The 14,796-nt window shown below is 38.9% G+C and overlaps 1 protein-coding gene across 1 annotated transcript in view; it reads left to right on the top strand.

Annotated features, from left to right (window-relative positions):
- FAM179B (family with sequence similarity 179, member B) overlaps nucleotides 1-14,796 on the top strand; it is a 31,327-nt gene that overhangs the window by 2,409 nt on the left and 14,122 nt on the right. Inside the window, exons 6-12 of the mRNA XM_009582832.1 lie at nucleotides 1,607-1,911; nucleotides 2,163-2,166; nucleotides 3,352-3,617; nucleotides 5,519-5,751; nucleotides 7,757-7,857; nucleotides 13,609-13,698; nucleotides 14,140-14,309. Coding sequence (XP_009581127.1) covers nucleotides 1,607-1,911; nucleotides 2,163-2,166; nucleotides 3,352-3,617; nucleotides 5,519-5,751; nucleotides 7,757-7,857; nucleotides 13,609-13,698; nucleotides 14,140-14,309 — 1,169 coding nt within the window. The remainder of the gene's footprint in view (nucleotides 1-1,606; nucleotides 1,912-2,162; nucleotides 2,167-3,351; nucleotides 3,618-5,518; nucleotides 5,752-7,756; nucleotides 7,858-13,608; nucleotides 13,699-14,139; nucleotides 14,310-14,796) is intronic.

Genomic DNA, 14,796 nt, shown 5'->3' on the forward strand with positions numbered 1-14,796 from the left:
TGTGCTGCACAGACTCTGTGTTGGTGCATGTAAAGCTTTTAATTCTCCTGTCGTTGCTTTGATTCGTGGTGGTCTCTGTACAGCTTTTACTAGACAGATATCCAGGGCGCTGCTATGTCAGGCGGCATTTGCTGCTAGTTTCAAAAGTGAGGCTAGGGATTTGATTGAGTGCACCTTAACCCTAGAGGTGGAGGCTGAGATAAATCAGGACCTGTAACACATAGAAACTTGTCTGTGCATAAATAGTGATAATAATAAAAATGCCAGATGTACACTTAGTGAAAGAATAAACTCCCTGTCTGGAGGAATAGATGGTAATGATGCCAAATCTCACAGAGCTGCTTGGAGTGGTCCAGATGTGTTGGACGAGGATAGAGCTGACAGCCTTCTTGTGAGATACGTAGGAACATCATTTACTCAGTTTACTTCTAGCCACTTACGCGCTCTAGATGGTTTTTTCATGCCTATGGAAAGAAAGGGAGCTCTAGATACTGTGGTTTTTTCATGCCTATGGAAAGAAAGGGGAAATTTCCTCTTTGTTTTTTGCCTAACTACAAAGTCAATGTTCTCTTCTCTTAGCCTTGGTCTTCAGAAGGCTTCCAGATACTTTGCCCACACTTGCTGATTTATTTCTCTGCAAACAGTTTTTGTGCCAGATATTACTGTTACCTGAGCCTTTCTCTGGTGGTACAACCCACACCTGACTAGGTTGTCTCAGTTTTGCTGCCCCGGGATGCTGCAGCCTTGGAAAGCAGCAGGAGCAGAAGACAGAGACCTTGGAGTGATCTGATTTGTAATGGGGTTTTTTATGCTGTAACTAAAGGCATAATTGAATGGTTTTCTTTGGAGTGACACAGACAATTAATAGGTTCCCCGAGCCCAATTCACATTGGCACTTGTTCTCCCTCCTGCGCTGTGCTTTCCCATTCTCCCAGTTGTGCCAGTGGAACTGGTTGTGGGGCTGTACTCTCAGTGAGATTGCTGAGGTAGCCCACCTTACAATGATCCTTCCAGAGGCTGTCAGGAACTTTGTTGAAACTTGTCCTCTTTTTCACTTGCGTGGTTAAAAGCTTGAGTGCATGTGGGGAACATGCATCTGCTTTTCATGGGAAACAATTAGAACAGTCTGGTTCCAAATCTACACTTATCTTTCCATTTTTGACTTACTGGTTTCTGGGAAAAAAATATTTTGTTTTTGTTTTTTTTAAGGAAGTAGAATTTATAACATTTGTGCTTTATTTGTACTCTTGTATCACTGAGTTTTGAGAGTGGTGTTTGCAAAGTTTATGCTATGCAGGCTTGGAGTATGGAGCAGCAAGCAATAGAACCACATTCAATCTACTTGTATCATTGGTTTTTCTAAATATGACTGCAAAATAGCTTGGGCTCAAACTCATTTGATCAAATGCAGAAAAAGGAAATTGATATTTTGAGGGACAATGCAATTTGCAAAATGAAGTTAGCTGATTTGCCGGCTTGCTTGGGTAAAATGCTGACCTTTGGTTTTGACTATCTAGAGGGTGTATTATTTCATTGTAAATTATTATTATAAGAGCTGTCAAAGAGGCTAATTACCACAAATACTGTTCTCTCTTTCTTTGCTCAGTTTGTGCCAGCCTAAATTTTTCTAGCAAGACCCAGAGAAGTTTTTGCAATCAAGCAGAGCATATGGTGGCCTTCCAAGGTCCTAATGCAAGCCAGGGGGCCTTCATTCTGCCATCTTACCCTCTGTCATCACCCAGGAACAGCCCAAAGCACCTCTCCTCTCCAGCTGACTCTCCAAAGAAGTCACAAGATAATACTATGAACTTCTCAAACTCCTGGCCTCTTAAAAGCTTTGAAGGACTGCCTAAGCCTAGTTCACAGAAGCAACTTCTCAGTCAAAAGTCAGGAGACAATACAGGTAGGAATGTTGTCGATATAATGAAAACGGATTTCAGGTTTGCATTTTGAGTGACTTCAAGCAGTGGTCAGAAAACTTACAGTGGCAGGTAAATGGGGAATTATGCAATGCCCCGACTGCAATTAGTGAGGGTTTTATAGCTGCACTAGTCTAGTCACATCACTGGAGGCTTCTTTTAAAAATTGACGTCTTTGTATTTTGGTGGTTTTAAATACTGGCATGTTTTGTTTCTTTTGTCTTTTAAATATGTGAGGTAAAGCATAGTATGCACCAGCTCTGCTTTTCTTATCAGTAATGTATCAGTGAAAAGTTTGCCTTCAAACGAAAATAAAATGAAATCCCAAAATCTGGCACTTTTAAAGAAAGCCAATACAGAAATAACTATTACTTTTAATACTCTAATTAATACATGTGCAAGAAAATATTACTCATAGCATTTTGACTTTTTACCTTTTTATTTGCCTTTGGAAACTTAGGTATCGAATTTCCCAAACTCAGATTAGCCCTTTAAAACCTCGTTACAAACAGCTACATCTCTAATGAGTGGAATCAGTGCTGATTTCATCCCAATTTACACCGACAGCTAATGGCAGAGACTGCTATTTCTGATTTCCTCTGTCTTTGAAGACCTCATGCACACATTGGTTAACCTGAAATAGTTTTGAGTTTATTTAATTACAATTGCTTAAACAATTTATCTGATTTCTTTCAAATACTTACTAAAGGCAATCTTATTTTAGGTTAAAAATAGCTTTAGTATCTGTTTAGCTTAAACTGATCCTAATCACTCGTGAGGCATACCTTCTGTAAGCAAAGTGACAGTTTCCACATACAATTTGGCACTGATTTAAAGAAATCTGTTTTAAAATTCATCTTCATTGAGACATATATTTTTTCACATATGTAGAAAATTTCTAAATTAATTCTTTGGAAGTCACCTGTCCCTGGAATGCATGTAATTTTATCTTGCAGATGTGTGTTCATCACTTGCTGATTTCCTTTATATTATCCATATGCATTTCTGTTTTTTTCTGTTTCTTTAGAATAACTTCATTGTTTTTATAGCAGCTTACAGGAGAGTTTGTTAGGGCACCAGTCTTCTTTCTTCCTTAATTAAGGAAGTTAAGTACTTTTTAAAGGTACTAAGTATATATTGATATGCACGTGCATGAAACACTAATTTATGTTTTTTAAAAGAAGGAGACACTAAAAGTAGAAGAAGTTGGTAACTGAGCTTGAAATGCAGGGAGGTGGAAAACGTAGTCAGGAGGTAATAGAAAATACCATGCAAGGAGGTGAGTCTGATAACATCCTAATGTTTTTAACACTCCCTTCATTATAAAAGGATTTTTCCGATGTGACAGAAATGAGGCATGAAGTTTATTCTGGTGAGTGCTGTGTTCTTGCCACCCCTCCAAAGGACTGACATCTGCTTGTGTCTTCTCCAGGAGAGAATTTGCAGGAGAAGCATTCTCCTCTGCAGCTGAAACCCACCCTGGTGAGACACCCCGCTTCCCGCAGGGGCCTGAACGGGACCAGACCCGTCCCCCCCATACCCCGCCTCGCTAGCCCGCTGCCCGATAAGATTGAATTAAATGTGACTAAGTGGAGAAATGAAGAGTGTGAGGACATGTGGCTGAATGAAGTGGATAGGAAGCTTGCAGCTGATCTTTCAGAGCTAAATGTTGATGGCGAGGAAGTGGACCAAGAAGAGGTTGGTTTAAATATGACATAACGCACTTTTAAAGTTGATATGTTACATGTTTTATTTTCTTAAACAAGAGCCAGAAAATAATAAATGCTTCTGACTTAAATTTTGTGACACTGTCATCAGTACAGCAGGTTTTCAGTGAGATACCATTGGGTGTCTAATAGAAGCTAAGTAAAGCAATAAATACCGATGTTAAAGCATACTTCCCGTATTTGTTCCAGACATCTTGATTTCCCTTGTTTTTCGCAGAGCCAAAGTCATAATGTTTTCAGTTGTGGTAGCACCAAGGCAGAACTGCCTTTATACAGCTTCTGTTCTCGTTATCTTGACTTCATTTTAAATGTCATGACAGATTTAAGTAATAATCCTCTCTTTAGTTATAGCAAAGGGCTCGAAATAATGAATAACTTCCTTGTTGAAGGTTCATTTGACTCAGGAGTTTCCTCAGCCTCCCGGTTTTGCTGAAGTGGGCTGTCCCTGATACCCACGCAGCGTGTCCCAGCTCTCTCAGAATTAAGTCATTTTTTCATGGAGTAAAATGAGAAGAACTGATGTGAAGCTTCATGAGTGTGGTGTCACCTGCAGCTGTTTGATATGTCACAGACATATTAGACATTATGCCTGGCAGGTCAGCATCCCTCTTGTACATGGAAATCCACTAGTAATAATTTGGGTCCATTATGTGTATTCAGTGGCCAGTGGTTTAAGCGTGCCACTCAACCTGTGACTTAGAAAATATTTGAAATACTAAATACCTTTAAAAATCTCTCCCTTCTGTGACCCATGAGACTTGTCAAACAGACTTATTCTAGCATTTCCCTTTACTGGTCCATGAAATACTTTGCAGCCAACATAGCTGTAGATCCCGCATGGCTGTTTCTCAGTCGCAAGGGTTGTGCAGGGGGATCCCCCTGTGTATGGAGCCTGTGTGTGTGCCGACCCCTGCCACTGGGCCCACTACGTGCTGAAGGATCCTGTCACTCGCTATGTTGCTCAAGTCTCTCTGATGTTTGAGAAATACCAAATAGCTGCACCAGCCTAGGACATAGAAAAACGCTGCAGAGGCATGCTGGATTATTTCAGGAGGTGGTGGGGAGGTGGAACTCTATCCACTCTGCCCTCATCAGTACAAAGCAAAAACACTGCAATGCTGATTACGTGAGAGGCATAGGTATCACATATGATTGGATTTTGTATGATCTTCTCTCATGGTCCTGTGCAACACGTCCTTATTTCTGTCACAGTTCATAGAAATTGTTTGAATCTCAAATGCTCTTTAGTCCCTGTGGATCTGAGAACAGTTGCAGTAGGACTTAATGGCTCTGCCTTGCCATCTTTATCTTCCATCCTGTAGTCCTACTGAAAGTAATTTAGGTGCTAAACAGATAGGGGAAAAATTTTTTTTACATCAAATATATTCAGTAAAAAGAGGAGAGAATATGCAGCAGAGCTCTAGTCATAATAGATTTTCCTGCTTATTTGAGTAGGAGCTGTGCTTCCTAGGCTCGGTTTTCAGGATTCACTTCTGCATATTTTGCATCTTCGTGCAGTTCAGATGTGAAAAGCCTGAGGTCCCAATTGTGTGTACTAAACACTTTCTTTAGTCTATTACGAAAGATAAGAGCAGCTGATGTATTTTTGCAGGAATCTGTTCTTGTGTTTTGCAAAATGTGTCTGTGGGAATTTGCATTTAATAGCATGATTATTCTTGTGAAGCAACACAGTGAAAGGGATCGTTACAATACTGCATAACCTATGTAAATATTCAGTCACATGGCCCAATAGAGGCATGTGCACTGAACTCCCGTGAATTGAACACTCAGAAACATACTTTCTTTTGCTTAAAAAAGCTTTTTTCCCATGCAGTGAATAAAAACTGTCGATTTGTTTTCAATCCTGTGTAGATGCAGAATTCGCTTAGGTCTCTGCGAAGCAGTGCAGCTAAGAAGAGGGCAAAGCTAAGCAGCAACATTTCAGAGCTTGAAAGTCCTGATTCTGCTCTTAAACTTGATCTGTCCGTGGATTCCCCCTCCCACGCTTCCTCCCCGAGTGCGGGCTCTTACAGCGAGAGCGGAGTTTACAGCCAGGAGTCTCTGGCTTCACCTGTGTCCACAGTCCCCCAGAGAAGGAGAATAACGTGAGTGGAACTCGTATGTTAATGCTGCTTTGAAATTCTCACACACAGTCTCTGCTGGTGTTAGTTAAATATTACAGGGAGTGAAATCTGTAATGTATTTTTTATATGATTGCTTTGCTTAATAGCTTGATTTTTTTATATGAATTATTTTCCTATCCAAAAATACATTGCTCTATACAATAGCTGCTTAATTATATTATTCTAGTTTGTGCTGGCTTTTAATTTGAAAGAGTTCCCTGGTGCAGCCATAGTAACACACTACAGTTGGTGAAGTACTGCCAGTGGTAGTAAATATTTTATTAAGACTTTAGACTGCCATAGAAGGTATGTGAACCACAGCCTAAATAAAGGAGTAAGAAGGAGAATGAGTTAAGAGGAAGGATAAGGTTTGCTTATTGTAGCCTGGAAGTTGAAGGAGGAGTGCAATAGTTTTTTGCGATAAGAGGAAGACAATGTAGATGTTTCTTCTTATTGCGAATCATGAACTGTTTCCATTTTCTTATTGACAGACTATTGTTAATTTAAAATGCCTTCACAGAGCTCTTCTAAAAAGAAATTGTGTGATGACACGTGCTACTCTAATTGTAAAGAGCAGTGACCCAGCTGGTGATCAGCAGTATAAACTATTTTTTAATGAAATAAAAAAGTTTTTGAGGAATTTTGCAAATTTTGCACTACAGAATCTCCTTTTCTCTTTCGGAGCCCACAATAAAGCTGCTTGTAGCTTACAACTGTATTAACAGAATAGGAAGGAAGAGAGGGAATATACAAAAGAAAGGTTTCTGAGGCGTGGGGAGACTGGAATGATTCAGAAACAGAGGATTTTCACAGCTGTGAAGTCTCAGAACTGATTTATGTATGTATCTTCCCTGTATGCGTTACTGCTGAATCACAGTTTTAAAAATAATCTTTAAAATGAAAAATTCTAGAATACCTAAAAAATCAAAACTATAAAATTCTGTGTATGATGTTCTTCCAGGCAAGGTTTTGACTAGGACACATTCTATACAACATGCCATTTCTATTATTCAGTGACACACAAGCTTAATGTTTTACAGAATTCAAAGATACAGGAATTCTGAACTAGCAAGGAAGAGAGGGAACATCTGGCAGGAAGACTGAATTTGTAGGAGTGACAAAATATATCCCAGAAGACCTTAAAAGCCTTGGAATGTTCATAAAAATTTCAGAGAGTTTAGTTCAGATGCTGGTTTGTGAGCATTGGAAATTGGCATTTTCTGTTCACAAAATCTGTGTAGTTGGGCAACAAAAATGTTGGCTTCTTTTGTGTATTGACTTTTAGAAGGATCAGTTTATCTGCTGATAAACTACCGTGAGCAATGGGATACTGGTATTAGTGAAGTTTCTGAAGCATGGGATTTCCTCAAGATCTTAAAAGCAAGTCTTCTAGTTGTGTGTATTTCAGTCCTAGCAGAAAGTGGAGCAGCTGCTCTTTCCCATACACGTAGTATTTAATAGTGCAGGGCTCTGGGTTGAATCATCTTTAGTATTCAAATGCATTGTTTTAAAAAAGAAGTATCAAGATTGTCTCGTAGATAACAGCATTTTCCTGGTGAATGTCTGTGTGCTAGACACTGAGCTGAAAACAGCTCATTTCTGGAAGTGAAAGGTTAGTGGATTTGGTCACTGTCATTTGCCATTCTTTGCCAGATTGGAACCAGCATCGTCAGTCCCCTAGGCCAAATGATTCCTTAGCTTTTTGAATGTATGCTAAATTTAGTCTGGTGTGAAGTTTACTCTTAAGGGTTGTCATTATGGTGTTCTTCATAAGGGATGTGCTCATCAAGTAATTTCTACTGCATTCATTTTCTTCTTCTACTCAGTGTGAATGTTTGTGGAAGTATACTGGAAATATTTGTCTACCAAGTACACTGGGGACGAGAAACTGAAATCTATTGATGTCTTTGCTACAAAGTGTTATTTAACTGGGCTCTGCCTAGTGTGTAGAATTGTATTTATAAAACCTTGTTTTATATTTTAACAGGTCAGACACGTTTCCACTACTTGGCAGCAAATCACAGCCTGCAAGAGTATCTTCAGCAAGAAGCAGAGACCCAAATGTGGCAGAACATAACTCCAGTACGGGTATTTTGCTGTGCATATCAATGTATACCTTGCTTCATTGATGTAACAGAATGATCACTTGATGTGTCTGTTCTTACTTGTTCAATAAGCTTATGTCCTTTCAGCACTTAAAAAAAGGTGATTGCTAGACGCTATTTGGTCAAATTGAGATTATACTGTGGTGCTGCAGGTGGGAAGGAACTCAGGGGTTTCTGCCTTTCGGTGTCAGGATAAAATGTGTTAATGCAAATGCCACCTGCGAGTATGCGCACTTCAAAATACACACGAGTATTGTGTGAAAATTCATTGGACACCAGCTGGATATGAGTAGGAAGGGTCAAAATGTCGCAAGCAGTTAATTTCCTGGTAGGAAATTGAAGTTAAGTGGTGCTGTTCTGTTTTATGCTTACAGTGAGGTACAGGTAACTGCAGATTTCTGTAATGGGCAGAAACCGATTGTTTACGATTATTTATGTTTAATCTATTTTGATTCAATTGGATGGAGGAAAGGAACTGAGGGAGCCATGTCCACAAAGGTCTTTTCTGACCTCTCTTCCCAAAGTCTGCTCTGTTGCATACTTTTGCAGCCTCAGCAGCTATGTATTTTTTCCAAAAAGTTTACAAAACTTAGTTCAGTTCAGATTGGAAGGCATCTTACAGGCCTGAATTTGCAAAGCCATCACATTGCTACTGAGACTCATGATCTTTTTTCAGAAATTGGAGCTGTTGCTCCTCATTTTAGCTAAGGCCACTTTTCTCAGGGTAAATTAGCAAATAGGTTTGTCAAGTAACAGCATAAGTCAGAAAGCAAATACTGCACGTACATAGTAATACATGTTGTGGTTAATGATTTTGCATTCGTTACATGAAAAGACCTTCTGTGAGAAGTTGACCTTCAGTGTAAAATAACGAACAGCACATTTGTTTTGCTTACTGAGCCAGTTAATCAACCAAAATGCACAGCACTGGACCTCCTGTGAAGAGCTGACAGCCTACTACTGATAAGGTCAATGTAATACATGTGCAGCTAACTGGTAAAGAAAAGTCCTTTGCTCTCACTACCCACTGGACTTGGCCCATCACACAAGTCAAATCCCCAAAAGCTCTGAATTTTTACACTGGAACTTGGAGAACTTGTTTGGTATTTAACTGGTCCCATCAGATGAAAGTTTTTTTCTAACACTGAATGTAAGTCCCCCTTGCTGTAACTTACCTCATTACATTTTTATTTTATTTCGAAGGATTGAATATTTTCTTCTTCCAAGCAGCTACTGTTCTTGTATTTTTCTTTCCCTCTTTCGTTTTCTGTCCTTTAGACTAACTCCTATTTTTCCTAGCTTTTCTTCATAGGTCAAACTTTATGGACTTTTTAACTGCTGTCATCTAGGCTGCTTTCAACAGATCTACCTCTTTCTTGAAATGTAGTACCCGCACAATATCCCTTGTGCGCTTAGAGTTGAAAGGATAGTTATGGTTGCATTGTTGTAAAGCGTGCAAAATCAGTCCTGTCCTACCCGAGTCTTGTTCTTCTTGGATCATTCTTCTACTTTATCCTGAGCTCGAGTTCACATCCTGTTCTCAAGCATGCGTGTATGCTTTCCATTTGCTGACCTTTATTTGAATTCAGCATGCTGCCTCAGTATCCAGCTGTTTGGGTAAAATATTGGGTAGTACCAGGTCCTAACAGACTGCAGCAGAACCCTGCTTGATACATCCCTCCATTTGGAGAATGAGGCTTTGGTAACTACTCTGCGTACATATGCCTGGGATGATATATGGCATCTCTCACTTCTTTCCTGCCCACAAGGTCTGTTGCTGTGTCATAGAAGGAGACAGCTTTCTCTGATCATACTGTTTTCTGGTGGGTGCTTCCAAATACGATATTTGCCCTGATACAGTCCTGGCAACTGAATTGCCCAGCATATGGGTCAGTTGTTCTCTGGCTCCTTCTTCGGCTTTTTTCCTTTTTTTTTAAAGAGTTTAACACTTTTCCTCTTTTCTGTTCTGGAAATTTATTTGTCCCTTACCCATCATTAACTTGCTAATTGAGCTTAGATTGCTTTAGCTGTTCTCTAAGATGAATTTTAGCAGCTGCTCTTAGCTTTATTATAATAGAATGGCAGCTCTCAGACATTTCTTACTTCCCAAATTCTTTCTGTAACTTGTAAGTTTGTGCAGCTTTTAACAGTTGACACCTTGAAAACCTGTCTGCTGTCAGGCCTGTAGCTCATCTTTCCCCAGGGTCCTGACAGTTTCAGAGGCCAGAGGGTGCTGTTGTACCAAATACAGCAATTAATGGATCAGTCCTGACGTGTGAGGTCTTAATGTTGATATATGAAACACTATAACAACTAGACGTCATTGGGACAGTGCAGAAATTCACGGTCAAGGAGTTCTTGGACCTTCAGGGGATCTGGCCGTATAGTAATTTTCCAGAGCATCTCATGCTAGCCCAGATCCGGGCACCGTCCATAGTGTTCCTTGCTGGAAGAGCCTCACCATCTCAAGAATCCCACAGCAAAACATTCCCTTTGGTTTCCATCCCCTAGCAGAACAAAACAGCCTGGTCTGACCCGAGTTCTCAGCTGGAGAACACAAGCAACCTTTTTAAGGATTTCAGTCCTCTTGATGTCCCGTGGACATGGTTGGGTTGACAGTGACGGCCACCAGTGCAGAACTTCGAGACAGATGGGCACAGGCGGGTGGTAGGAGATGCATCAGTACCGTTACGTCTGCGGCAGTGGGAAGCAGAGCCGCCGTCTGGTACCCCTCGTAGCACATCCAGGGAGACGCCGGGGTTGCTCTAGTCGCTGGGATTACCGGAGTTACGTCAGTCTGTCACCTTGATCGTGCCTATCAATCCCTCCAGTTAAATGCAGGGTTAGTTCCATGGAATTCGTGGAATATGTAGTAAAAGTATGTATATGAAAAGACTTCTGTCTTTTTAGGTATTTTAATTTTAGGAGTATTTGGAAAAGCAGAAAGGATTCCTGAAGTAATTAGTGTTGGTGTTTTTTTTTTTTCAAATCAAAACTAAAACGTATTGAGAAAGTTTTGCAGGCATAAAAATGCTCAGTTTCTATTGTCTGTAATTGTAACATAAAAATGTGTTTTATGACTTCTAGGGTATGTAAATGGAAAGATTTCTTGTGTTTTAAATAGTATTTTACTATTTTCATTTAGTTGACTTACGACTTAATTTGGCTTTTAATGCTGAATCACTTAGTATTCAGTTTTCATATTTGAAAGACTTCAAACTAAAAAATAATTTTTCAAGCTTCGTGTTAGATTTTCAACTTGTGTTTATCTGTAGATGAAAGCCTTTGCATGTGAAAAATTAATAGAGCCTGAGCATCTTTGTTAAAATGCTCAGATTTCTGTAGGCAAAAATGTTCATACTGTAAGCATAAAACCAGTCTGAGGGTCTCTGAAAACGTAACTATTCGAGAATCCTGTAGTACACAGGAAAAACTATTTCTAATTTTTTTTAATATTTGATTTTTTTCCTTTTGCATGGCTAGCATTTGATGATAAGGGGACTTCTAATGTTAGCGTAGTTGGCCAGCGTTTGAACTGTGGCAACGGATGTGGAGATTATGAGGACAAGAAGCAAGGAGAAGTGTCACATACTATTTTTAAAAGTCAAAATGTGGAACACCAAAGAAATTTTAAGCATTCAAAAGGTTTGTGAATTTGCTACATTGCTGTTCATTTGAGCTCTCATTTATGGCAAAAACTGAGGCTGCGTATAGCCTTTTGTAAAACAGGTTTTATAGAAAATACATTTCAAGGTGTTTCATGTGGTTTCCTCTTTTCTAGTCTTTATACTTACGCTAACAAGTTGGTTTCTTTTCTGTCATTAACTGGAATTAGACTGCCAATTAAATTAAAAGTCAAGCGATAGCACATGGCATGAAAAAAGGACCAAACTGTTACATATCTCAGTCTGAATAAATGAACAGCTTTAAAAGTTTGGTTTTAAATTACTCTGTAGTTCATTGGTAAAATTAAGGAACTTAAACCATTATACTCTACATTTCAGTTTTAACTGTGTCATCTTAATGAATCCCAGGAGCTACTGTTCCCTACGTGAGAATTGTTGTGTGTACAATATAGATGTATTTTCCAACTCTAAGCTTGTTAGAATAGAGCAGCAACTTTTTTTTTTTTTTTTTAACATCAGAAGTAAAGTGTGGAAGTCAGTTTGAGGAGCATATAGTTTCACTGTCTCTTGTTCAGATCTCCCTCATAGTGGCTAAAATTGATACCAAGTAACCATGTTTTAGTGAAAAATACAAAATTAAATAGCAATATTCCACATGTTAATAGACATTGAATAATGAAGATCTTTGTCCCAATAAGATTTTTTGTTTTCTCCATCTCATGTTTCAAGATTAAACATAGACAGTTTTGTCTGTTCTCAAGGTTTTATAGAAATGGTGGAGTGCAATTTTTTGTGAAACATTTAAAGCTGAGCAATGGAAGTAAAGTTTATAATCAGTTTTGTAAATCCTTCTTTTTTTTGGTAACACCTGCTTATCCTCTGATGCCTGTGAAATGGAAGTTTATAAGTTTTTTGGGCTAGAAGCTGAGGTTAGGACAGAAGGTCGTGATCTGGGGGTAGGTTCCAAAGAGGATCCAGCATTTGATGCACATTCAGTTAAGGTCTAAGAGAGAATTGCTCATGAAGCCTCAAGATTATGTTCAAGAAAATCCGAAAAGACCAATTTTGACCATTCTCGAACGTTAAAACTTGGAACATTCAGAAGCCAGTGATTGGGTTTCTGGGAGGACAAAGTAACACTTTCAAGAGAAACCTTTTCACTTATCTTTTTTTCTTGTAAAGCATAAAAAGGAGAGCTCCAAAATTAAAACTATGTAATTAGGTAATTAGTAAAGTAAAGAGGCATCTGTCATACTGTTGCCTGTAATTATTTTTGGCAAACTAAAGATTGAGGTGAGGGCAGAAAGCGTAACAGAGCGTCAAGAGTCCCAAATTGTTGAGGTGGTGCAGCTCGCCTGGTAGAGGGCTGTTGCAGGTTCTGGGTGCCTGGTCCCTCCTGCAACCTTCAGAGATTTTACAGCAGCTGTAGATGTAGACAGAGAGCTGTCAGTTTACCAGGGTGATTCTCAACTGAGATGGTTCACTAGTCCCCTGACTTCATTTGTGCACTTTCTAGTAGGTAATCAGGCTTTCCTAAATCATCTTTTCTGTTTAGAAATTTCAGATTATTCAGGTTAAATAGCAAAAGCAAACGGTGCCCTTCTTTTGTCACAAACTATCATTTTTATTTGCAACTAGCATAGCCAATATAGAAGTACATAATATATGTCATCCACTTCGGTGAAGAATTTGAGGGACTGCTAATTTATATAGGAAACAGTATTAAGTGCTGCTTGGGGAAAAAAATATTTTAGCAGATTCTGTTTTGATTCAATTGTGCTGAATTGTGTAAGAAACAGTGCTATACTTCCACTAAGTGAGTTAGAAACTTCTGGTTTTTTTCAGTGGAATCAGTTGATTTAAAAATCCTCTTACAAACATTGGTTTTCTTTAAGATCTTTTGGCAGAAATTTTGTTTGCTGTATTCTTTCCATGATTTTGAGGATATCAATATTTAGTAAATCCTGTTAACTTCAGTAACTTGAAAATAGACTGATAGTGATAAATTCAGATGTCAGAGTATGATGACATGTTAGAAGAATAAAACATGTACCAAAGCGTAAACTACATGATTTACGTTGTGTGATTTTTTTTTTAAGGTCTTGCAGAGTCAACATCTAGTTTTGCACAGACGAACAATCTAAATTTCATTTCACCAAGTGTCCTGTCTGAAGATGCGGTTGTAATTGTTGGTAAAGGTATTACAAAACCAAAATTATCTTCTATATCTCATCGTGTTATTAAAATGAGGGAAAATGTACCTTTGTAGAGTGGGAAAAGAAAAACTAGGTTCCGTACAACATTTTAGATTGTGAACAATCTCCAGTTTAAACAGGAATAAAAAGAATTATGTTTGGAAGTTTTCCAGTTACTGGGTATGCTATTCCATTCCAACAACAACGAATGGCAGCAAATTACGAAGGTTAGGTCTTGGTTCTAGCCCAGTGTGCACACATGTACGTGTATCCATCCCACTCGGTAGAATAAGGTAAGAGTATCTTTGGGTGGAAATTGGCACTAATAGTCCAGTAGCAATGTTTTTATCTTCTTGAATTACTTTTGGTTTTCTTTAGTTTTTGCTAGGTTCTGCTGAGTGAAATGGTTACTTTGGTGAGGGCACAACATGATATGTCTTTCAGGTGTTTTTGGAAGTCCTGCTTCTGCACAAACATACAGCCAGTCTGTAACATGTGTAGCGAATGGAGATGACCAAGCTGTCAAAGAGGAGACTGAGCCATCATCAGGGATCTGTGGGAGAAGCATCCAGCAGAACAGTGCTTCTCATTTCCATGTTGAAAATGAAAAAGAGGTAAGAATTTCAGAACTTCTTTATTGTCTCGCTTCCTGTTTTCCTATGTATGAATACAACTCGGTACAGTTTTGCAGTCTCTATGTTACGGTAAACAAGACTTTGATTAAAATAGCCTGTAGCCATCGAGCTGCTTCTCCCTGCTTTTTCTTTATGGTTCCACCTGGATATTTTATAATGGCAAATTGCTGTGTTAGAAGCGCCCCACCTAACTTGGAATTCTCTGGGAGAAGGGCTGCAGGAAGGAGTGGAGCTGAAAAATGTCCTTTTTTCTGACTCCCACAGCACATAGAAATGTGGAAGGGAGGAACTGGCTGAGTTTGATCATGTCTTGTTTTCTGGATGGATGTATTAATCTAGCTCCATTCATAAGTTTTCTAAAAAACACTGTCTGGATATCTGTCCCATAATATGGTTTCATGAGTGGTGCTGCTTTGTTAAATACTACATCTGTTATAACATGGAGCAAGATTTATCTGAATGAAGT

Source organism: Fulmarus glacialis, unplaced genomic scaffold (assembly GCF_000690835.1).
Source record: "Fulmarus glacialis isolate BGI_N327 unplaced genomic scaffold, ASM69083v1 scaffold17138, whole genome shotgun sequence".
In the NCBI taxonomy this organism is placed as follows: Eukaryota; Metazoa; Chordata; class Aves; order Procellariiformes; family Procellariidae; genus Fulmarus; species Fulmarus glacialis.